Source organism: Mytilus edulis, chromosome 2 (assembly GCF_963676685.1).
Source record: "Mytilus edulis chromosome 2, xbMytEdul2.2, whole genome shotgun sequence".
Lineage (NCBI taxonomy): Eukaryota > Metazoa > Mollusca > Bivalvia > Mytilida > Mytilidae > Mytilus > Mytilus edulis.
Window position 1 is genome coordinate 70121419 of NC_092345.1, and position 27266 is coordinate 70148684.

A 27266-nucleotide genomic window follows, 5' to 3' on the forward strand; every position below is an offset into this window, starting at 1 on the left:
GGTATCACCAGCCCAGTAGTCAACATTTCGGTGTTGACATGAATATCAATAACGTGGTCATTTTTATAAATTTCCTGTTTACAAAACTTTGAATTTTTTGAAAAACTAAGGATTTTCTTATCCTAGGCATATATTACCTTAGCCGTATTTGGCACAACTTTTTGGAATTTTGGATCATCAATGCTCTTCAACTTTGTACTTGTTTGGCTTTATAAATATTTTGATATGAGCATCACTGATGAGTCTTATGTAGACGAAACACGCGTCTGGTGTACTAAATTATAATCCTGGTACTTTTGATAAATGTTTATGCTGCCTGCAGATGAAACACACTAGTTGTGGTCCTCTCTATGGGTTGAAACTGTATACTCTGCTGCGTGTTCTTTTTATAAAAATCTTTAAGAACTTAATGTTGTACCATCAAACAAATAATTCTTTGGAACTGACATTATCAAGATAATTGATTTTTTTCCTGACAACATATTTGTTGTCTTTGATGACATTTTTTTCCATCAAACAATTGGCATTCCAATGGCAACCATATGTGCTCTTCTTGCTGACCTATTCCTTTATTCATATAAAGCTGACTTCATACTGGAGCTTCCTAAGGAGAATGAAAATAAGATAAAATTCTTTGAACCTCCATTACTGCTATACTGATGAGTGTGGGAGGAACCAAAGATTTTAAAATTGATATTTGCTGCTTCTCCCCTAAGTATGCAACATCAAGGAGTAAGGACCACTATATCTCGATTTATATCTTAATGGACAATGAGGGTCGGTTGGGAACCCAACTTTACGTCAAAAGAGATGTTTTCAGCTTCCAAATGTATGAATTTTCCATTTTAATGTAGCAACATTCAAGCAGTGCCTGCATGTGGAGTATACATCTCCCAGTTGATACGATATTTTAGGGCTTAAGTTTACAAATCCGGATTTCTTTAATGGAGGGTTGAAGCTAATAAAAGAACCTTATAAAACCAAGAGTTCTAAGTTGTAGAGTTGAAATCAATTTTTGGAAATTTTACAGAAGCCATCATGAGTTGGTTGATCATTATGAAATATTTATATCACAGAAGACGACGGATATGTTCCAATCTTCATAACCACAATCCCGTCCTCCTTGTTCCCAAAATGTGACCAACCGTATAAGACTAATCAACGGGTTTGTACTTCCATTAGCAACACGATGGATGCCACACGCGGAGCAGGATTTGCTTACCATTCCGGAGCATCTAGCTGAGATCAACCCCTTTTAGATAAATACCAGCATGACTGTCGTAAGAGCATGTGCTGAAATGGCATGCACGCAATAGATCCTTTTCTTATAAACTATTTTAATCGAAACGTCATTCAAAGACATGATTAAATGTGGTAAATAGAAAAAGCCCCAGAGGCCTTTAGGACATTGTTCTTGTTTCAGGTTTCGTATACTTCATATTTTCTTTTTATGAGGTTACCCGAATGGATAAAATGGTGAGCTCAATTAATCCTATCTACTATGAACATTTTGGCTAACAATCTGTCCAACTGTGTTGCAGTTATTGCCACTGAAATGTTTCGGCAAATCCTTGCCATCGTATAAAATTCAGAGCTATTTCAAAACTGTCACCCGAGATGCATCCACAATGAAGCGGGGAGGAAAATCTAAATCCTTGCTTTTCAATTGTGTGCCCTGTAATTACAATTTTTTGCATTTTAGCAATTGTTGGCTGTTCCTGTTAAAATCGATTGGAGCTAGAAAAGTGTATTTACACATTGAGATTTATCAAAGTAGATAAGCAATAAAATTAGCCGTTCTTGGTGTTATGGAGGATTTATGAGGTAAACCTACTGCAGTAGTTCAACCCAACATGATCTCTGCTAATACGTGTTTGTTAGAATGGAAGTATTTTGTATCAGACATAATAACATAAGAGCAAAGAACATATTAATTATATTCCTCTTATAGCTAAGGTATACAAAGTCTTGTACAACCGGGAGGTCACTGATACAGGAAGGTTGGTTCAACTAGACTTTGATCATGTGATAAAAACGTTTATCAACACGATGACTATTAGACCAGCGGTAGAATCATATTTTTTTAATGCACTCACCGAACACACGGCTAAATTATATATCATTGAAAAGAAAAAATTATTAACTTTCATATTATTGATGTTGTAAGCATGAAAAGTGGTCGGAATTTTGCATAATTGAGGTCAAAGGTTAACAATTGAATATTACAAAATTTTGTCTTTACTGTCAATTTTGGGCTAAACTTAGGAACATAAAACATATTAAACAATCATGGGACAATATTTCATACAGCATATATGGAGCCTGTTGGGAATACCATTTATTTTTTTTAATATTTCATTTTGAACGTTAAAATTGATGTTTTTCGTTATATGATACATTTTGTTTATTTATACTTCAATTAGTTTCCACACAAGGATGACCTTGAACTTTGGTGATATTTTTTTTCCATACAAATAAAGTCTGAATACGACTTGCTACTATACAAAAATTTAAAGTCAGGTAAAGGAGGGATAAAAGTTAAATTTCATTGATTTCAGTTTCAATGGTCATGATGGTTATTTTAGTAAATTTTTGACATTTGTTTTGCAGACAAAAGCTGTCATTAATATTTTTGTTGTACAATCAAAATGTATTCATATAAGGTTTATAAAATATATTAGCATCATGTCAACGTTTTTGACGTTTTTTAACATTCGGATGTCCCAATCATCCTATCATAATAAACGGAAATAGCTTCAGGGTCAAAGTAAACTAAACGTATATTAAATCAACAGAAAAAGTGGACAAAAACTAAAAGCAAAACAAGTTTATATATGAATAAGCATTATTAAGACGTAAATAGGTCAAGTAATCAAGCATCATCATCATCATCTATATCTGTCAGGTGTGTATTGATGTTTTTACAAAGGTCTGATGCTTGACATTGACAAAGTTCAGTACAGGACAAATTCTGTTCAAAACACACACAACTTTTACTGCAAACTGATCTTCCTTTGCATGTGCACACCAAATCTTGAAGGAAGTCAGATGACATTTGACCTTCAAACAAGACAGGTTCAAGACCACACTTTCCCTCTTTCCAACCAAACTGTAGAGGCGATCCAATAGCAGACTTGGCGATATGTGCAGTCATCCAGATTTTGGTTTGACGTGCTGTTTAAAAGATGCTTCACAAGGAGGGAGTCAGACCAAGCTAGAATCTTTACATGTGGCTAATTTCACCCGGAAACTGTTCAGATTATTATGGCAGCGTTTGGACTTTCCTTTAGGATCATATAGCCTAGTAACGAGTTTTCGAATGACAGCTACCGAATCTTCTATATCTAATAAAGATATCTGGGACAAGTCATTGAAATGAACAGGCGTTTCTTTTAGTGCCTTTAACATGGATTTCTTGCCTATGCCAAATAAAGACGATGTAGTATCATATCCTGTAATAGCATGTGCAGCTGGTAGGATTTTACACAAAACTGAATTTATCGATCCACACAGCTCATGAACAGGAATGTAACGCCGACAATCCTTAATGCTAGTGATCATTCCTGTTTGAAACCACAATTCAGATATATGAGTCATCTGTGGGAAATAATGTATTAAAAGTACTAGCACGTCCATATCCGGAGACTTTACAATAATGCTACCGTTTACACCGTTTTCCATGTACAGTTTGTCAGCATACAAGGCATGCAGAAAAATACGTGTATCTGCCTCTTCTTGTGTACTTGACAATTCACTGCAATATGATATACCTTTGGGACTTATTATTTTCACTATTTCTGGATTGGAAAATGATCCAGCAAGGTACAGTTTTTGTCCATCCATATGACAACTATTTTCTTTCATATGTTGCAAAGTGAATTCACCAAGAAACTTTATAAGTGACTGCTTGTTTTCCCCTGAACTAAGAAATTTTTTCAAGTCTGGAATGATTCTTCCTTCGATTACTTGAAACACCTTTGGATTGAAAAAAGACTTTGATCGACGTTCCCGTTCAGAGCTTTAAATGGAATTATGAATGTCATATCTATCAAAAATGTCAGCAACCACTGAAGCATATTGAAAGCAAGCAACCTGATTGCGCACAAAATCTAAAGACAATTCACCTTTTTGCATTGATAGATTGCAATAATGCCATGCCATCTTTTTTATGGGGGGTTCGGGATATATTGAATATTGGAAGGATCTGACAGACTACTACATCCTGTTCCAGTATGTGAGCTAAATCTGCCTTGCAAGTCTTGCGCATTGTACCATCGTCATGGAACATTGATGTTGGGAATGGACCAATTGGATAGGACAGAACTGTTACATCCTCTCGACAATTTGCCAAAGCCCAGGCACGCCTAACAACTAACTCTGGGTTGATATGCACATTAACTGTGTCACCAGAACGACACTTTAGTTTAGTTTCTTTCGTTATATCCTCGAAAGACTTTAGTTTAGATCATGATATCGGGTTATAGAAACTTCGAGACTGCCCATTTGACAAAGAACCATCAACAAAGGATTTAAGCCTTTGTGTGCCCTCATCAATAGAATTCAATAAAGAATCTTGAACTTCTTTAGATGCGTGCATCCAAGTTGAAATGTTAATGAGAGGAACTGGAGGTAAGGTAACACCAAAAGAATCTGTCATTTTGTTGATGATATGATCTATCAAATAACTAACCTGTTGATTATCTCGTGTCATTGCTGCTGGTTTCATTTCCTCGTGAGATAAATCACTCTCTATGGACAAACCAGCTCTATCACACATTTCTGAACCGAAATGACCGAGAACATGTCTCGTTAATGTCCATCTAATCAAAGCAGATTTTTTGCGGGTTAACCCAACAATTCCTTCATGCCCTTTAGAGTCTTTTATAATGTTTTTTTTCGGTGGCCATGTCAATCCAAATGCCGTTAAAAGTTCCCTTTTTTGGTGAATTGCAAATTCATCAGAATCAAATGCTGATTGGACTTTATGAGGGATGTCAAGCATATCAAGAATATAAACCGGGGTCCATCTGGAGTAATTTGCTCTGTTGGTTATGAAGAAGTATGGCAGCATATCATTAGTAGTATGTAAATACAATGAACACAAACCCTCCCGTTCTGCACGAATGTTTTGGAGCTTTATTCAACCGCGTTCAGGAACATATCCCAGTACTTAAATGTCGGGGACTTGAGATATCCCCAGTTCCTGAATCTTACTGTTAATGGTAATAAATGGGCGGTATACATAATCGTTAGCTCGTTAAGTACATCTCTGTAAGATTCCGATTCATCTGAAAACTTTGCTTGACATTTGGACAGCAACCTTTGGTATTGCATCAATGCCATCATTTTCCTCACACCATTTGAAAAACGAAGCAAACCATAACGATCGTAATGCTTCGTATACGAGTGTTAACATCGGTTAAACTGTTTCCCTAAGAGCATCTGGTCAACAGTGCATCTGGCATAAATACCAGAATCAACCATAAGATCCCGAAGACCTCCATCTGCCCACAATTTGCCAATACAAGCTATAAAACAAGAAAGTGTGTGAAATCCACCAAGCCTCAAAATATGGGATTGAAAAACTTCCGGCATTGACCATTGTCCTACTTCTTTTGACATGTCCATACATTTCTTCATTGTTGTATAAACGGTTGACATATCGCTTGGCTTCGAGTCAACAACTGGTGCATATGTAACAAGTGTCCGACAAGGAAGTGATTCTGAGACTAGGCCATTAAACCCAGTCCAGAAAGGGATGGCTTGTTTAATTTGTTCTGGACGTTCCATTAGAAATTTAATTACTTCTCTGAACAGAAGTCGCAGCAAAACCCCAACGAGGTCTAAAGAAGCTTTAGCTCTTTCTGAAAAGATTGTATGTCACTATATGCATTATCACGGCGGGGAGGCTCAGGACGCTCTTTTGGCTTGTTGAATGGTACACAGCTTATCAATGACATTGTCTGCTCGTTGACTGGTAGAGATTTTTCCTGTCCCCGTTTAACTTTAACCTGTTCAGCATGTACAGCGCTTGCATTTGTCATTTCAGTCTGCAGTTGGAAAACAGCTCCTAGCCATAGAATGGAAAGTATCCTTGCCATCCACCGTTTCCGTTTACGTGTTAATGTCAATGTTATCTGATCCTTCCTGGACAAGACAACCATTGGATGACAGCGGTACAATACCGTTTGAAACATGCACGCCATTTTTATCCTATCAATTTCATGACTTGATAAGTTTGTTAGGTATTGCTTACCTCATCATACGAACTGCAAAACCCATGAGCATTTAATGTTTCAACTAATTGTTTTGATCTAAATTCGTGATACAATTGTAATGCAAGACCAATTTTAAATGGAGTGATTACATTAGTACTCATTGAAACTATGCTTTCTGTAAGCGACATACATTTTCGCATTTTTTTCGAATGTAGTATGATTTTGGTTTGTAACGGCCAGAAAAGACTTTTCATCTATTAACCAACAAATAAACTTGGTCAGGTTAGGGGGCATTGATTGAATTGACAACGGCAGAGAACATTCGGAAGGTGTTGGGTAATAATCATTGTTTAGATCAAGGTTATGTATATCACGCCTTAAAATATTGGCAGCGGTGTGTAAAATATATTTTTCACATGTTGTGTTTTTGGAACTTCCAATTTCCAAATCTTACTGTGCTATTTTGAGTTGAGCGAAGCCTGTATAGATGATATGTCGATATCCAAGTATCATTACATTTCTATGGAACATTATTCATCGCCGTTTTATGCTGTTTTGCTGAGAAATCAAAATGTGACATTATCATGATGTCCTAGAAAAAGTCACAAAAATATTTGCCGTCACAGAGTCACGACAATTTGTAAAATACTCTTGAACAGTCATATGCTGGTCGCATTTCACCTATTTTTATGATCATGCTTGCTTAAAAATTATGCATGTTGTAAGATAACAGATTGACTGCTTATAAACTACTTTCATAATGAAACATCTTAATAAATCCAAACAAGTTTAGTAGGTGGATGAGAACCATGCCACATACTTTACATTTCCGATCGTAAGTCACAAGCCTGTAGGTTCATGTTTTTTTTCCAGTTTTGTTTCATGATATTCAGTTTGCTTTGGCTATACTTTTGCCTTTTTTTGGTTTATCAATTCTTCACTTTAAATAACTTTTGGAATTTCAAATAATTTGGCCGCGAGCAATCTGATGATTCATATATTGTCATTTTGTGCAGAAATATTGGTACCATTAATTTTATTACTTTACTACCTTATAGTGAAAGCACAATTTTCGACTTAGGAAGCGCGGGAGCGCCTTTTAAATGATCCAAATAAAGTGTACGGTAAACACTTAAACGATACTCTTCGACTTTTTCGGTGATATGAGACCATCTACGATATAAAGTTTAAGCGACGCATTTCAGTATTAGGCTGCTTGGAATTACTTCATTTGTCAATAGGATCTGTGCATAGGACAATTATCTATGCTATATCTATAAAGAAGATATTTTAGATTACCTTTTAAGTTTGCGAAACTAATTCCAACAAGTACATCGAATTTGATATAAAAAAAAAAACTGGTATTTGATCGACGACAAATTTTGATTTCAATGAACTTATATTTCAACAGACAGTCGGTTTTCCATTTGCGTACTGAATTCTACATCCCAACAGGCGGATGAGTTTTTGTACTTGTATGAAGTAGAACGAATATACATATACTGATCATTCTCAAAGACAAAGAGAAATAGCATCTTGCAAATTTTTAATTTCATTTTCAGATACTATAGTATATTGATGATGTCCTGTCACTTAATATCCCACCTTTTAGTGAATACTGATATCTCATATATCCAAGTGAATAATGATATTTTTGAAACTTCGTATCTTGATCTTTTCCACGGTATTGACACTGATGGACGATTTAAAAATAGAATCTACGACTAACATGATGATTTCAGCATTCCGTTGAGTCTCAATGTTCCATTTCTCAGCAGTAACATATAACCTCTGCCCAAATGTACATTTTTCAACTATTTGGTTTCGCTCGTACGTATTGCGGTCTTATATCTTAAGATACTAGGATAGTTGTATCTATAAATTTATCGATTGTGTCATATTTTTAGTTTAACTTTACTGAGTGTGGATAACATGGCTTGTGTTGCATGTTTAGAAGGGGACAATTATCCTGTCGATGCACACGGTTTCGTATCTTTTGTGGTTCATGTGGTTTTTGTTCTCTTGATTCGTATATTCTAATGGATTTATAAGATTTAAACTGTTGTTGCCTTTAATTTAGATAGTATATTTTATGGACATATATAGTCAATGGGAATGTTAAATATGATGCACTGTTAACTGTTTTGTTTTGTTAATTGTTTGATTATTATATTTAAAAAAAAATAATGAAAGTAAATGCAGAAAAGTGTTTCTGACGCATGCAATTTTGAACGCGTTGACCTCATTTTTTAAAACACTAAGTTGATACATCTGCAGGTTGACTATTAGTCCCCCATGGTATCAGCAGCTTAGTAATCAGTACTTTTTGTCAGTTTATGAATTGATAAATTATAAAGAAATTAGGGTTTCAAATCTCTCAAGCACATTTGACATTAGCTGGATGTGGTTATATTCAGGTCCTTTTTGATCAAACTACTCTTCAACTTGTTCAGTTCCTACACATCTTTAGCATTCGGTTTTGGGGGTTTCTTATGAAGGTAAATGCAGAAAAGCGCTCCCAAGCGCCTTAAATTTACAACGCGCTGTTTTCATCTTCACAGCACTGGTTTGATACCTCTGCTGATGAACTATCAATCCCATAAGATATCATCAGTTAAATTGTAAGTACTTCATATTTGGCTATATGTTGGATTCCTTTGGTCATGTAGCTCTTCAATAGACTAATTTCATATTACCGACTTTTGACTCCGGTTTATATTTTTTTCGACAGGTTACTAACGACACCCTGATACTCGGTCAATTAAGAGCAAGTAAAATCAAACATTCAATTTGAATCGGTGTAATTTGAGGGGAAATTTTACTTTTTTCCGATGAGTTTGTCGTGTAAAGAAAATATAAAGAAGTATATTATTCCCAATAATTGTACAGATTATAAAAGCTTGATGTTACTTCTTTACGTTGCTCTAACGTGACTTGATACCAGGAAGTCCTATGTAAACTTCAGAGTCAAAAGTTGGTAATATGAAAATAGTCTGTTGCTTCGGTTCTTATACAACCTCAACCGTCGAATATTCGACTGAAGATGAAGGTTTATCAAGATAAGCACTTTGGATGCATGAAATATATACTTATTTTTACCTTTTGTCTAATGATATCGCGTATATGCGGTATACCCAATTTTAGTCTTCGGTAAAATAATTCACATGGAACATGAAATCTCCAAATTGAACCTCATTTTTGTTAACGATAATTATTGGTCTCAACTAATTCACCAGTACTTATTTTTATCAAACTTTTATAGCAGTCACAATACATCAGTTTTCTTTTGAACAATCGCTCATGAGGGTTTAATACCATACATATGTTCTTTGTGTGGGCTTTGTCATTTTAAAATTAAAAATAAAATTAATTCATGGAAACATCTTTGAAACGAAATAAAATCAACAGATTCCGTATGAAATTCAAATTTGCAGGAAACAGAATTTTAGAATAAGATATTTTTTATGTTTTTCATAACACTTCTTATATTTATCAATTCTTAGGGATGATCAAAATTACTTTTTCATTGTTATACTTAAACAATGTATGTTATATAATGTTTTAGTATTACAAACAGTTTTAACAACATAACAGATACATTAGGATCGTACGTCAAAGACAACTCTGAGCTCGTCTAAGGTTGATTTGTAAATTACAGTATTTGTTTTCATTTCTTTTCATGTAATGACGACATAAATGGCCTTTAGAGTCTATGTGCCATTTGAAAATCCTGGATCGTACATTTCGTGGAACATTATCTTGAGTAATGTCCGTTGATTGAGTGTTCGAAGAATTTTTGTTGGTGTCGTTTACTGTTCCTGTTGAACGAATTTCAAAGTTGTCATATATGCCCGACTGTGCCCGGTCCGAACATGAATTTTGTTCTTGAGATGCTAATCGAGCTGACCTATAATATCGAAGGTAGTGGTTATATGGTCGTCGCCTACATACTCTCTTTAAGATCTCAGATTGAACCTAAAATTAAGAGATTAGAAACAATAAAACTCACATATAAAGTTAAACTATTTCCATACTAAATGAATCCTAAATATTTGTTATAACAACAAATGGGGTGTGTATATGTATTCATAGTTCTGCGAGGGGCATTTCTAGAAAACAAAGACAAATGTAGAGACGTATTGAGAAGAATTGAGCAACAAATTTAAGCCCACAATACACTTTTTGGTAACGTTCCAAACCCGGAGCCTGTAGTTAAATAGTTGTCGTTTGTTTTCTTGTCTGGCATATGGTTTATTCGTCAATATTTGTCACACATCAGTTTTAGTTGGCTTTCTTAATTGATTTGTTTCATGTTTGCCACTTCGAGCTTTTCCTAGCTTATTATACAGGATGGGTTTTGATCATTGTTCAAGGCAGTGCGTTGATCTTGTAGTTGCTAGAATTCACAGAATTAAGGCACAGAGTCTGGTAGTTTTCTAATAGGCAATATGCCATATTCACTTGTTCTTACGCTGATGTATCGAATTCATTCTTACGTTAAGTGTGTTTTACAATTTTGTTACCTCCTGTTTTGGCCCTATTAACCCATTTTATTGTTGTTTTAAAAGCTGAATATATAGTGATCATTTCCTTAACAGAGCAACGGTTTGATTTTAACCGTGGGTGCCAAAGATTAAAACTTTTTAGAATTCGAGCGTCACTGATGAGTCTTTTGTAGACGAAACTCGCGTCTGGCGTATATACAAAATTTAGTCCTGGTATCTATGATGAGTTTATTTACACAGTTGATACTTTATAACGATTTTATGTATTGATTTTATATGGATAAAAAATAATCTGGTATACAATAAATAGATGTGGTATGACGTCCAATATGACAACTGTCATACAATGAACAACTGAATCATATAGGTCATCGTATGTTCCTCACCAATGAGAAAAACAAATTGTATAAAAGTCAGCTATAAAAGACCCCGACATGACGAAATGAGTTAAAAATTAAAAGAACAAGCCAGCAATATGTCTTTTGACTAAACAATAATAACGAACAACAATTATGACAGACACCAAACGACAACCATTAAAATATAGTATAAAAAAAGCGTGTTTTGAAAATAAGCGAACTTCAACTTTTATTATGAAAGAATAAGCATAAAACAAATCATGCTAACGTTAAAGTTTGCAGACCTACATTTAGCGCTTCAAAACCAGGAATCAGTGGATTAGCTTTAAATAACGAATCTTATTCATGTTATTTTTTTTATACTGAAGACAAATTTGTTTAAAAAGCATGTAATATAAATGCTATTTTGCAACAAGGATACTTATACGGTAGCAAGCATTAAAGTCAACAACATAAAGTAATAGACTAATACATTTGTATAATTTGTTTATTTAAATTACCTCTCCGTTCATGAAGCAAAATAAAATTGCTACTACTAATCCCTGAAAAAGAAAAAAAAGTGTGTAAAAATAAATAAAAATCGGCATATCGAAAAACATCGTATGGTAAAGTTGTTGTCGACCATCATATATTGAGTTATGAATGACACATGAATGTATATTTGAAAGCTTCAGATAACAAAACTTCTACTTTACACTCACTATATCCAATAATATTGAAGGGGATAAAATCCACATCTATAGAGTTGGGTCCGGTTAATAAATTTTGAATTCCATGAAGGGTTTGAAAAATATCCTTGATATTTGGTTCTCTTGTCAAACACAAAAGGAACCCATCATTTGTTTGTTAAATAACCTGTACCAAGTCAGGATTATGGCAGTTGTTACCGAAAAGTCCAATTCAATGTGTTTGCGTTTGTTTTTAGCTGCATTTCAGTTTTTCTGTTGTTCCGTTCAAGTTGTTTGTCATTTAAAAGTTCATGTGTTTCCCTCGGTTTAAATTTGTGACCCGGATTTGTTTTCCCTTAATCGAGTTATTAAATCGAGTTATTACTATTGAACCGCAGTAAAATACTGCTGCTTATATTTTTCACAAACAGAAGCCAAATATAATTGGAACAAATTAAATAGAACAATCGGCATATCGAAAAACACCATAATGATTTTAATCTTAATACATTTAAAATAAATGTAAAAGTTTTATTCGACATCAACTGGTAATCAATTAACATTGAAGATTTATAATACTTTTCTGTCCATATCGTGTTCAAATAATTCCTTTAAATCTTTATCAAACGTTAAAATCTGCATTGCAATATTTATAACTGTAATTAAATACATGAGTAGGACTGTTATTCAAGTAAATTACCTGAAATGAGCTGAAAAACATTTCAAAATAAAGTTTGACTACTTCTGCCACAGCAGGAATATCATCAGGCACTCCTATAAATACTATATAATGTATCCCAAATAATGGAATCAAAACTAATGTGGATTTCGCTAGACGCCTGAAAGTAAAACACAACAAACATTACAAGAATATAAACAATAACGGTGGCAATGGCAATATAACACCGAAACACCAGTTGTACATTTATTTATGTCAAAACCACCAATCGTATCTGGTCTAAAGAAATTTATCCATACTTTATAGCATAGTTTTTAGTAAGCAGTTGTTTTCAAATAGTTCGTTTCTATGTATGTTGTCGTTTGTTTTTGTTGTAATTCAATGTTTCTGTTGTTCCTTTAATTTCCTCCTATAGTTGATGTGTTTCCCTCGGTTTTAGTTTGTACCCGGATTTGTGTCTCTCAATCGATTTATGATTTATGATTTTTGAACAACATTATACGACTGTTGTCTTTATTTTTGAATGTCTTGAAAATATGAATGATACTCGGTAAAGTTGTTGTCAATCACAAGACGTTGGGTTGTGAATGACATACACATATATGTGAAAGCTTAATATGACAAAACTTTTTAAATGTACACATACTATATCAAATATTACTTAAGTGATCAAATCCACATAGCTGTGTATGATACCAATGATATTTGGTTCTCTCGTCTGACGCAAAAAGGTGTGCTGAGATCTGATTACTCAGCCAAACTAACTCCATTAAGGTATATCGCATACCACACGATAAAACAACACAAATTATGTACCTGTACTTGTTCTTTCTTGCTGACCTTGACAACGCCTTTCTCATCTTAGTATTCAAAGACCATAAAATATTGATGAAGAAGAAAAAGTTCACCTAAAATTAAAATTAATGTTAAGTAGAATGTATTTAATAATAAGAAAGTGCGACTGTGATATGTTGTAACATATCCACTGTTTATTTGATGAATATATTTTTTTAGGGTTGTAACTATTTCGACATAAACATATTTATCTTAAAATAGAAATTTTAAAAAGCGTTGGCATAAGTTATATTCCGAAATAGAAATTCACTGATCAGAAATGAAAAAGCACTGAAATAGATGTGAATTCTATGCATAGTTTTTTTTCTACTGTTGATGTGTTTGACGTTCTCGCTTTTATTTTTTTCTCTCAGATATTAGCTGTTTAAACTGTTTATATGTACCGGTGTTCTACAATTCTTGCATTTTTTCTTTAAACCAATTCTAAAAATGACGAATAACATTTTATAACATTTTAAAACTTGAGTCTAAAACTTGAATAATTACCACAATACTTAAGACGACGGGTCCTCTCAAAATCCAAAAATAACCAGGTGTAGGATTAGTATTCCAACATCTGTAAATAGTAAATACATTTCAAGATTATGAATGTTTTTGCATGTGTTGCTAACTGCAGAATGAAAACTGAAAAATGGGACTCAAGTTTTCTTTTTTTAAAGGAAAAAAGTGCATGTTTAGAGATACCACCTAGACAAACGATGAGTAGCTAACATATAACACCACTAAGGAATAATGTGTTTTCTCTCTCCATTTCTTATGGACTTACCCTATTTGAATTTACCTTGGAGTTCAGTATTTTTGTCATTCTGTTTTGATAGTATTTGATTTGTGTAATAGACATGTGGCTGATTACTTCAGGTCAAATTTTAAGTCTAAATAACTTAAATTAAATTTTTATTAAACAAGGAGAAAATTTTGTATTTTACATTCTAAAATAATGCTGGAATTGAAGATTTTAAAGTCGAACAATCAGAACTCTCAAGCTTTAAATCAAAATGAGACGATCGTATATCAACCTTCGGAAACAGCATAAAAAAAGTATCATAACCGGAATTGATTGTATCCGAACACAGTAAAGGATCACCAATGACAGTATTCTGGAACATAACTGAACGTACAAACTTACAAAGTGTTTTCAAATTTTATCCTTAATCCAACCCATGGAAATACAGACAATGTTGGCAAGCCTGTAAACATACAAAACAAACTATAAATATATATATTTATACACTACAACAGTCTATGAAACTTAATCACTCAAATATTTGTTTCCATACTATCTTAGTCGGAAAGGTTAGTTATATATATATATTTGCAATATTCATTGTGTATGGTTTCCTTTGTTGCAGTTAATATTAATATTTATATAAATACTTCGATTTAAAGGAATAACTTGCCGACTTGTTTCTTTATTATTATGAAGCTGACTTCATGCAGGAACTTCTTAGGAAGAAAGATAAGAAGTTAGCAATATCCTTTAACTCTACTTTCCGCTATATAGATGATGTTCTTTCACTAAATAATTCAAAATTTGGTGACTTTGTGGAACGCATCTATCCAATCGAGCTAGAGATAAAGGATACTTAACTACAGATACAGCTAAGTCGGCCTCATATCTTTACTTACATCTAGAAATTGACAATGAGGGTCGGTTGAAAACAAAACTTTACGAAAAGGAGATGATTTCAGCTTTCCAATTGTGATCTTTCAATTTCTAAGCAGCAACATTCCAGCAGCACCTGCATACAGGGTATATATCTCCCAATTGATACGATATTCCCGTGCTTGTATTTCCTATCATGATTTTCTTGATAGAGGGTTGCTGCTCACAAGGAAGCTATTAAACCAAGAGTTCCAAATGGTGAAGTTGAAATCATCCCTTCGTAAATTTTACGGACGCCATCACGAGTTGGTTGACCGTTATGGAATAACCGTTTCACAAATAATATCGGATATGTTCCTTACGTCGTAACTACAATCCTCTTCCCTTTCATGAATGTGACCTACCGAATTAGACTTTTTACCAGATTTGTTATCACATAAGCAACACGACGGGTGCTACATGTGGCGCAGGATCTGCTTACCCTTCCGGAGCACCTGAGATCACCCCTAGTTTTTTGGTAGGGTTCGTGTTGTTTATTCTTTAGTTTTCTATGTTGTGTCATGTGTGCTGTTGTTTGTTTGTCTTTTTCATTTTTAACCATGGCGTTGTCAGTTTATTTTAGATTTATGAGTTTGACTGTCCCTTTGGTATCTTTTGTTCCTCTTTTGTAAATTTAAACCCAACAACGACTTGAAATGTTGCAAAGAGCAGGAGTTTTCAGCGCATTTATAAATATAATAAGCTGACCATGACAAACAAAAGTCCTATCTTCCTCGTCTCGTTTAAAGCATTCGTTTAGAAGGATTGTGTTGAATATGAAAAATAACAATTGTCTAGAACAACATTGTTTCTATTATTTGTTCATATGAATGCCCGTGCAACATCCTATTATCTTAATAAGTACACGAATAGTACAATAACTTCCTATTAATGCCGAAGTATATCAGATTAGTATAATTAGGTTCATCAATAATATAATTCAAAGACCGTTGTTGTCTCAGTTATTGCTTATTTACCTATAATAACTTACAAATTACTGTACGCTTTCTCGATAATACATTTAATTCAACTTATTTATGATTAAGTTTTCCGATTATATACAAAGGACAAAAGTTAAGAATATCAATTTCGGAATATATCCACTACATAGGTAGAACTAGTCTAGCCAATCAGCTAAAAAAGAAGAAAAGTCATTTTTCTGAATAGCATTTAAAAATGGTTAAAGTGATTGATTCAAGAAATAACCAAATCGATTTCTCAAAATATTTAAAGAGAGGGATACCATAAAATCTGTAACACGTTTGCATGTGTACCATCGTTATCATTTTCAGATAGTTTAAACCGATAGTCAATCCTCAATAACTAATGACGCTAAATAGTATACTAAATTGGTTTTTATATATTGTGGGGTTCACGTTGCTTAGTCTTGGGTTTTCTATTGTCTTTTCGTCGTTCATGGTTTTTTTTTGCTGTGGTAAATGAAAATTGTCGCTCAACTATGTTCGGCCTTTCTGTATCTATATATTTTTCGAAAACAGCATATAATCTACCACAGAAATTCAAAAAGTATTTAGATTAGGACAATCAACTGTATACATGTGATAAATTGTAGACAATTCTAATGTGTCTTAATGTTATTATGGCAACAATTACCACAATGACAATAATAACTGAATACGCTGACAACAATTATGTATCTGACATGCTTTCGGTGTTTAATGCTTATATTTTTATATCCATTTCTTAATATACCGTAATGTAATTTTACTAAAAGAATTTATCGAAAAACATTTCAAATTAAGCAACGAGAAACGTACTTTTATACAGACATTTCCTTTTATCTCCTTTAAAAAATATTTAGTTACTAATGAAGTATCACCGTCTATACAAAAGAACATATCATTACGAAAAATACAATTATTCTAGAAAATGTTTTGCTATATCAAAGTACTTGTTGGATTTTTATGCAATAATTGCAAGATATGATTATTCATAATTCTATTGCTAATATAGATTTAATGTGGAAATAACTTTTGCATTTGTTTTGTAATATTAGACTGTCAAATCCTCATCAAACTGATTATGGTAAATCTTGATTAGAGAAGTCTTTATATTTACTTCCTGGTATTTGAGATGAGTTTATGTGTATTATAATTAATTGTGTATTGGCTTTCTACATAAGAAAATGTCTATTACAGTACCAAGTCAGGAATATGACAGTTGCTATCCATTCGCTTGATGTGTTCATGGTGTTTGAGCTTTTAAATTTTGTTATTTGCTTAGGAAATTTCCGTTAGAATTTTCCTAGGAGATCGCTATTTTACTTTTTTAGTGTGCAGAAACAAATTAAGAAAAAAAATCATTTTAAGTAATTTTTGGCAATGTATTACTAGATTTATTTCACATAACTGGGCGGGGTTTAAGAAGTTCGCTTATTTTAGACCAGTCCATCTATAGACAGGAGTTTTGGAATAAACTCATCAATGAAGTGTCTAGTTATTCGTCCCATATCATACACTCAGTTCATTTGTATATGCGTTTGGTGACACTGACAGGTGATTAGAATTTAATATCAATTATAACGGCAATCATCCTTATCACACACATCTTCAAATAGACTGTCCTTATGCAAATTAAAACATAAGCTCCGCCCGATCAGTTGAAATAACATTGGTAATACCATTCCTGACATTTGCACAAAAATCTAAAACCCAAACCATATGTATAATACGTACTCTATCTATAGAATTTCGAATTGTATTTTTTTTAAAGTTTGAATGCATTTAGAAGTCTTAGAACTGAATCTGATTATCGAAAAATTGAAAAATGTAGCTTTTATATTTTAAGTGATAAAATCAATAAATACTAATGAAGAATGAAATTGAACTATGAAATGTATCGCAGCCACGGAAAAAAGGGACAAAATTACTTTTTTTTTGCTTTAGATTTGATTTCTCGCATATAATAAGTTGTTTAAAAATCATGTCTGCTATTGTTTCCTTTTCATTTATATTAATATATAAGAGTTCCATCAGATTTATTTCTTTAGTAAAATCAATTAGTCGCGATATCTATGGCGATATTTTGAAATGATAAATTGTTTAATTGTTTACATTTATCATTTAATCTTATCTTTTTTGAACAGCAACAACGAAAACGAATAACAAAAGAAACGATGCAAATTTTCAGATTCCTAGTTTTTCCCGTATAAGTAACAAGAAAAACGCAGTTTCGTTAGCATTATATCAAATAATGAAAATACGTACCCCAACCTAGTAGTATATACCATCTAACGCATTTTCGTTCCGAAAATACTGAGACCATTATTAATATATACAGGTGTAGTCCCTCAACAAATATCCACATATAACTTGCAGACAGTATGTAGTAAAACGTTGTAAAGAGGAGCTTACATTCCCAATGCTGCAATTAAAAACATAATTACTCAGAAAAAACCTTTGTATCCGTTAAAAACATGATCTATTGATTTATACTCAACTTTATCGTTCGGGTATATTTTGAGTTTTTGGATTAAAACAATCTCAACTACAAATGCCCTGTGATGGCATGGCAACAATAACCCAACCAACACTCGAAATTGAAATTAGGAGCCCAAAAAGGTTAGCAGGTCATGCGGCGCATGTAACACCCGTCGTATTGTTCGTGCAAATAAAATGCAAATAAACATTCGGTGACATATCGTACTCGGACTCTTGGTTACTACAAATGGTACATATCTGAGGTCACCAAAATCATGATAGCGACCATAAAACTCTGTAAAGGATGACTTCAACTTTATATCTTGGAACCGTTGATTAGATAGCTTCATGTAAACAGTTACCCTCTACCAAGAAAATTGTGTTAGGAAACGCAAACTTTAGATTGTTTTATGATGAACTTGGAAATTAATAACCCATATACAGGAGTTACACAGAATAGAAAGTTCATTATTGAAATATAGAAATCGTCCCGTTTTCATAAAATAAAGTTCTCAAACGATTTTCATGTTTAATTTCAAATTCCTAGATGTAGGTAAAAATATGAGATATACTTTGATATTAAGTTGTTGTTGAGATACATATTGGCAACATAATCACTATTCCGAGAAAGGATGTCATAAATATAGCGTAAATTGAAGCTAAGCGATAACGCCTGCTTCAACTTCTTTTTCTTGAAAAGCTACTACATGTCAATACAAAAATTATGTGAAACACTATGATTGACTACGCTAGTTAAAATATGTTATCTACTGTAACAGCAATTTGGTTTGAACCGATAATGTCTTTCAAAGTTTTGGGAAAGATCATTGAACATTGTTAGAACATTCTTCAAATACATGTAGCACAATATACATTGAAATAATTCATCCAAATCTATTATATAAGGTGGTACTTTTTACACCACGACAACGCTCTCTATGCATCTGAACAAATTGATTGTAGTAGCAATCAAGGAGTTTCTAGTATCATTAAATAATATTACATTGATTGTATATCTAATATTGAGAAACAAAACAAAAACCTGTATCATAAATCATTGCAATAAATGAACACATGAATGAATTCTCAGAAATTTACTTTATAATGATAAAAGGATCGTTGTAAACAACGTTGAAACAAGTAGACCATTAAACGTTACACGATAAGTGGTAGATAACATGTATTGTTTTTCAGTTTATTTTCTTTTACGTAAAAATAGGAGGATATAATGCTTTCAATCTACAAAATATCAATATGGACTCTACTTCTGAACAGGTCTTCCATGGTTTGAAAAAGCAGAACTTATTTCGTTGGCAATTTCTTTCTGTTGTCTTCAACGAATCTTAATAACCGTATTTCGATCATCAAACAAAAATACTTATACATGTAGTTGGTTTGATCAAAAGTATAAAATACTAGGAAATCAAAAATTGCCATTGCAATGTCATGTACAAATTACAGATACTATTAGAGATAGAACCGAATTTTTATTTTATTTCAATAAAGTCAACATTTCAATGCTGTAAGATATTTTCTGAGAATCATTTAGTTTAACACTTTAACCAAGTTACTAAATTTCTTTAGTCTTCTGTTTAAATGATAGACCACATTTCGTTAACTGCTGTTCTTGTAATGGAACATGAGTCTTCCTTCAAAATAAAAATTATGTTACATGTAAGTCTGCCTAGCTATATTCACTGGAAAACTTACCGTGCCATTAGTTATAAATATCACAGTATCATAAGGCGTCTGTTCGACGTCCCCTGGTAGACCTAATCCCTGGACCAGTACATTGTCTCGTATGATTGTCACCAAAGAACGTAAAATGAATGATATGAACAAATTCACGTGAACCGTGTTTCTAGGACAATGTAGGCGCCTGCAATTAGACAATTTAAATTGATACAGAAAAACTTATTTTTGATACAAAAGGCGAGTTCATAACAGTTAATTGAAAATGTTTAAAACAATATGTATAACTTATAATTGCCGAGATATGATTGAAAACAAACAGTGTGATAAACTTTAAAAAAACTGATGAAACAATATTTTTGCTGTCTTACTAAATCCATACTTAAATTTGACATGTTCTACGTTTCTTCTAAAATTAATTAGACTTTCATATGAATTACTAGTCCATTGAATTAAAACTTGGTTTCCCTGAATATCTATGTCCCCTTTCTTTTATTTCCGTTCAACAAATTAAAAAAAACTGGGAATATCAAGGTTTTAACTTTATGAATCTATCACTAAAATATAATTTACGCATCAAATATATAAAAGCGCAATAAGTTCCAGATGTTTGACAATAGGACCCCGAATTTCAGTTGAAAATACATACACCTTTATTAAAATGCAATACGGTTCTTATAGGATTCTTTTTCACGTGGAAACATTGTACATCAGATTTGATGGAGCATACAGTTTAAGTTTCATACAAAGTTAAAATTTTAGAACCAAAACGATCGTCGCCATTGGCGAGTTTTAGATAAAACTATGAATATCTTGTCTTATGAAAAAAAATAAAAAAAATAATCATTTTGATGAGGGTTATGGTGAGACTCTTTTCAGAGTTGAATTCTCACCTGACTTTCAGATGTATTCTGCGTCTGAAGAACAAAAATCTGTTCATATGATACATTTTATATTATAAATGAAGACGTATATTTAACAAAAGACGGATGCTATCATAACGAGGGAGTTTTTTTTAACAGAAATTAAAAAAAAACAAAAAAAAAAACCACCCCAAAATACCCCACAAAAAACCGAAGATCATAGTTATATAGTATACCCAACACTCTTCTGAATTTCCTTCCATAACAAAACAATGGGACATTCTATCTTGTATTTGAATGTTTTCAATATATTTTCATTTCTTTTAATAGCAGTTTAACATGAGCAGGTTTAGATATTCAATATGGGTAATTGAATCTTCTGGCAAACAATATATTTAACTGTAAAACATACCTAAAATATACCATAACAAACACGGCTAAACTCAATGACACCAGAGATATACCATAACCGACATTGTACATAATTTTGATGTTTTCTAGATGTTGCTGAAAAAAGAAACAGAAATTAAATCATTATAACTAATAGCTTGATAACAAATAAAATCTACCGTGAAGGTATTTTTATTGGCAGTTTAGGTTGGCTCAACATTAGGTTGAAATATGATGAGCATTAAATCCAAATATTTGCAAATACTTGTGCAAAACATGTTTCGTATTATTTAAGCCTTGGGTAGAAACAAAATTAAGTGTTTTGAGTAATTCAATATTTTAAAGACAGAACAATTCTGATACATGTCTTTTCAATGGAATTTCTTGTCAATAAAGGAGTGTTGACTACTGAGCTGGCGATAGAAAAATCAAGGAATTAAGTCTGAGAAAGTCGCAAGAACTACATAGGAAGAGAGACCTGGTGCGTTGTCTACATGTTAAAATGTTTTCAACAGGATAAGTGCGCAAGGGGTATAAATTACAGATTAATCTTGTACAGAGAGTTGTCTCATTGGCACTCATACCACATCTTCTTATATTTATACACGTATATTCTGGTATCTAAAGAATTTGGACATGTCTTCAGTGAATGAGAAGTGGCAAAAAAGACCAAAAGACTAATATACAAAACACAACATACACATCTTAACACTGAGCAACGTGAACAATACTAAACTAGGGTGTGATATCAGGTGCTACGTAAGATAGGCACATCCTGATTCACATGTTGTACCTGTTATGTTGCTATTGTTAGTACAATCCTTGTGATAAGTCTAATTAAGTAGGTCACATTTTGAGGAGAGAGGACGGGATTGCGGTTACAAGAATTGGAACATATCTGTTGTCATCTGTAAATAGATATAGGAAGATGTGGTGTGAGTGCCAATGAGACAACTCTCCATACAAATAACAATTTAAAAAGTAAACCATTATAGGTTAAAGTACGGCCTTCAACACGGAGCCTTAGCTCACACCGAACATATTCTATAACGGTCAACAATCTCGAGATGGTGTCCATATAATTTACGAAGGAATGATACCACTTTACGACTTGGTACTCTAGGTTTAATAGTTTCCATCGGAGAAGTAACTCTCTTTCAAGAAAATAATGATAGGAAATTCAAGACCTGGGAGATATATACACCTTCTGTAGGATGGCTTGAATGTTAAAACATAGAAATGGAAAGTTCACAACTGAGGTAGAAGAAGAAACGTCAACAAGCAGGTGCATCAATTGGAATCGAATGAACATCTTGGTCAAACGATATATTGTTTAAAATCTGATTAAAAGCTTAGATGTTTCTGCTATAGTAATCAGAAATCAAATATTAAGTTGTAAGCGTTCATGAATAAGGCAATAAAAAAAGCGCTGCTGACGTATACAACTTACAAAAAAGATTTCTTGTATTTCGTTCTGGTTAAAAAATTTCGAAAATTTGCTAAAACGACTACCATTGAATCCTACCAAAAACTGAGAAAAAAACTGATATATCTACAGAGAACGACCGATCTTGCACATTGAATTTTGATCTCTTTGAATGTTAACCGATTTTGAATTTGACACATAAAAAGGCAATTTGTTAGCTGAAATGTTGTCTATACGATCGCATAACCTCTTGCTCGTATATTCGTATCTTATATCTTATTAACATCGGGTTTAATTTGTAAACCGGCTTTGTTTTTGCTTAATCAATATATTATTATTGAACAGCGGTATACTATTTTATTCATAGCAATATTGTTGCACAAATCACAAGACCTTTATAGGCTAATCAATTCAAGTTGAAATTCTAGCATAAAAAGATGATTTTCGTTGTTTTGTTTGGTTTATAAAAAGTTTATTCTTCTCCCTTGTTTGTTTAGCAACATGGAGCATAACAAATGTGTAGTCATACCTTTTCATAATTTTGACGAAAACAAGTAGAAAATAAAATAGACAACATTGTGTATATGTTTGTTGTTCTCGTTTTTTGGGGTTTCCATTCAAGAATTTAAAGCGGCATACTCATTCAATATTTGCCTGGGAAATTTCTGATATTATGTAGTCAATCGGTAATGAGTTATATTTGTTAGGAGTTCTCGACACTTACGGCAAGGTCATAATCGATTGAAAGTGATATCAAAATATCTTCAGTTTCATTAACATTTACTATTATACTTCTCATTATTCCGTATCATTAACTATCTTTCCTTCGGTCATCTGTAGATACTGGTTTATTTTAGTAAAGGTCATTCAGTTGATACGCGCCTCTTATTAAGATAAAAAGCAAAACAACTGACTTTCAATTTCAACTCTAACGCAATCTTATTGTAATGATAAATATACGGAATTACCTGAACTAATGTTGGAACCATTGTCGGTTGATTTTGCTGCCTTTGATTATAGCAAGATGTATAATTTGTCCATGTCTTATTCAAACTATTGTGAATGTACCATCTTCCGTCTGACATACAATGTTTCGATGCATTATCTGAAGGAAAATTTCTCATCAATTATTTATGCATCTTGATACCACAACTGAAACAAAAGGACATACTTTCATTTCACAGCCAAATTTGTCGAAAGTATTATCTGTTATTAGTTTTTATACTCACAGATTTTGGCTACATTAAATAATTCTGGTTTAGACTATAAATGATCAAGTTTGTTCTATGAAGGTTTCACTTGTGCAGTAAAATTGTAGGTTGATAAAAAACTAAAATACATAATATTTATACATGAATCGTTCTAAATCACAATATGCAGACATTATACATTAAATAGTGCATCATACACAATGAATTTAAAAATTTCGTGATGAGGTCTTATATAACAAAAGAAGAGTATACAGATACTCACTGTTGTAGTAAAATTCATGGATATAATCCGGACATGACAGAATAACCTCTTCATCTGCTTTAGTCTCTGGCCAACACAGTATCCCATCCCATGTTCTATTGCAATATACATCTGAAGTAAAGATAAGACAAAAGTAGAAGTAAAATGTCAACTGTTTGTGAACAACTGAGAGTTATTTTATTTTAATTTCGTAAACCCCTATATATGCAGAATTTCTTGCAAAACAACTTATGGGATAAGAATATTAGATTTCGGTGTTATAGATGATAGTCTCTTTTTTCACAAACAAGCAATGGGTTGATGCCCCTGAAGTCAAGATCAAATCCATCTTGTCAAAATATAACAAAGTTTCCATGTAATGACCCGAAATCTTTCCAATATCAAGATTTTGCTTCGAACGAATGTAATTTATGACGTGTTTGAAGTCATTCTGATAATTATATGAGTTGAAGATCCCTTGTGTCTATGACTTACAGTTTTTTGTTTTGTTTGTGGCAAACTGAAATCAGTTAATTTTCATAATGCATAATTCTACTAAGGTGTCTTGATTCTTTTTGGTTTTTGGATTTCTCCACTTATAACTTGTCCGATGTCTATCCACTTACAAGGCTTTTTAGTTTGGGGCAAATAACTTCATATTGTAATACCTTACGATTCGCAGAGTGAGTTTTAGATAGATATTTATAATATTGATACAGGTGTGAACATGGTTGCGTCAATACATAGGGTTACGGTGAAACATTATCCAAAGATTGGCGGGAAATTATATAAAAATACGGAAGTAATAAAGTAAGGTGTATCACTTTGTAAAAGGAAAGACCTTAAAATAATATCTGAAATAATTGATAGAAGAGGGACGAAAGATTCCAGAGGGACAATCAAACTTATTAATTGAAAATAAACTGACATCGGCATGGCTTAAAATGAAAAATACAAGCAGACAAACAATAGAACACATGACAAAATTTAGAAAACTAAAGAATAAGCAACACGAATCTCACCAAAAAACAGTGATAGCTTAGCATCACAATCTAACGAATATACATAATAACGGATGTACTGTGCGACATTCAGCTGTAGAAAATAAAATGCTGAGGCTAATATCAGTATTCATGCATGGTAATTGCTTTATAACTTCAACTGATTCCTTGGTTGAATATTTAAAAAAAAAACAGGATTCAAAAACAACTATTATGTGAGCAGATAATGCAAATATGAGTAAAGCAATTAATATACAAGTTTCAAAAGTTTATCAATTTAATCTAAATAAGTACCATTACTAGAATGTGGTCTGTGTGAAGGCTGTGATAAACAGTCAATATGTGCACGTAGAATAGCTTTTTCTTGATCATCTGGGCTTATGAATACTTTACCCTAAAAAGAAACATAAAATTCAATTTGGCAACAAAATAATATTTACAATTACATTTCAGTTTAATGCATTCAAGGAAACCTTAGTGATATATTCATTAATCGATTAATGAATAAAACTACAAGCATTGACATGAAGAAAATATGCAAAAATATATAAAGAGGCATTATATATAAAAGTCATATTGTAAAGGGAAACCTGAAAAACCGGTAAAATATGGTAATTTAAAAGATACCAACGAAAAATATGTTTCGTGTCATTAACTGTTCTATATTGATAACAGTTACCATTTGTTAGACCAGAACTTATAATTTTAAATCAAATAACGAGCGATAACCTACAGACGGAGTATATATATCATTGACCTGCATACGGAGTATATATATCATTGACCTGTATACAGAGTATATATCTTCCAATTGATACGATATTCCTGGGCTTGTATTTCCTATCATGATTTTCTTGATAGAGTGCTGCTTACAAGGAAGCTATTAAACCAAGAGTTCCAAATGGTGAAGTCAAAATTATCCCTTTGTAAATTTCACGGACGCCATCACGAGTTGGGTGACCATTATGGAATAACCGTTTCACAGATGATATCGGATATGTTCCTTATGTAGTAACTACAATCCCCTTCCATTTTTACGAATGTGACCTACCGAATCAGACTATTTACCGGCTTTGTGATAACATGATCAACACGAAGGTTGCCACTTGTGGAGCAGGACCTTCTTACGCTTCCAGAGCACCTGAGATAATCCCCAGTTTTTGGTGGGGTTCGTGTTATTCAGTCTTTAGTTTTCTATGTTGTGTCTTGTGTACAATAGTTATCTGTTTATCTGTTTGTCTTTTTCTTTTTTAGCCATTGCGTTGTCAGTTTATTTTCGATCTATAAATTTGACCGCCCCTTTTATTTTATAAATAACATTTTATAAATAAAATGTCCACGGAACTTAATGTGAATATCTTGTAAACAATCAGTAAAATACCGATAACACGACAGGATATTTCAACGAAAAGATGCAGGTTTTCTTGTTCCTCTTGTAAAGACTTAATAATTACATCATCCACGAATGAAATAGATATATCATTAGTTTTGTGAAAGTTGATTGTCATAATTTTAGGTATTTTTGTTTATATATTGTGAAGACAAAATCGGTCAGGAAGAAGATGTCATATTGATGTTTTCATTTCTCAATTCTATTTAAGAATATCTGATATATTAGTCAATTTCAGCTCCAGGAGATTTAAAATATCATTTGAACAAAGATTGACATGTTTATAAAACATCATTTCAAAAATATTAAGATGCATCCAACTTGAATCTTATTTTAATCAATAAACAAGCTGAATGGCTAGTGACTTAGATTAGCAGTTTTATCTATTCTTATCAATTCATAACCTATAAATGTGAAGAATATTTATGTTTTTCAATTTATATGCGTAACATCAAGTATTGTTATAATATCTGGGGTGGTTATTTATAAAGTTTGATGATCATCATTACAGACACACCTTTTTTTCATTTTTTTTTTTATCTTTTTCGTGAAAACAATGAGCTCCAAATGAAATTTTAAAATCAAATATGGTGTAAAGCATTACTTCGTCACCAAACGAGATATGTACACTATAAACTATTCCGTAATGCATCCATAAAAACTGTATAAACGATTAATATGATATG

General features: G+C 32.6%; 1 protein-coding gene across 3 annotated transcripts in view; it reads right to left on the bottom strand.

The window, feature by feature from the left end:
* Positions 1-9450: 9450 nt before the first annotated feature.
* Positions 9451-27266, bottom strand: part of LOC139512798 (secretin receptor-like) — a 106454-nt gene continuing 88638 nt past the window's right edge. For all 3 annotated transcript variants that reach the window (XM_071300715.1, XM_071300717.1, XM_071300716.1), the window contains 12 exons: positions 25485-25584; positions 24211-24321; positions 23706-23842; positions 21334-21428; positions 20077-20245; positions 18154-18310; positions 14411-14471; positions 13771-13840; positions 13246-13337; positions 12451-12589; positions 11583-11624; positions 9451-10193 (listed from right to left, as the gene is read on the bottom strand). In XM_071300715.1, coding sequence (XP_071156816.1) covers positions 9831-10193; positions 11583-11624; positions 12451-12589; positions 13246-13337; positions 13771-13840; positions 14411-14471; positions 18154-18310; positions 20077-20245; positions 21334-21428; positions 23706-23842; positions 24211-24321; positions 25485-25584 — 1536 coding nt within the window. In that variant the 3' untranslated portion in view covers positions 9451-9830. The remainder of the gene's footprint in view (positions 10194-11582; positions 11625-12450; positions 12590-13245; positions 13338-13770; positions 13841-14410; positions 14472-18153; positions 18311-20076; positions 20246-21333; positions 21429-23705; positions 23843-24210; positions 24322-25484; positions 25585-27266) is intronic.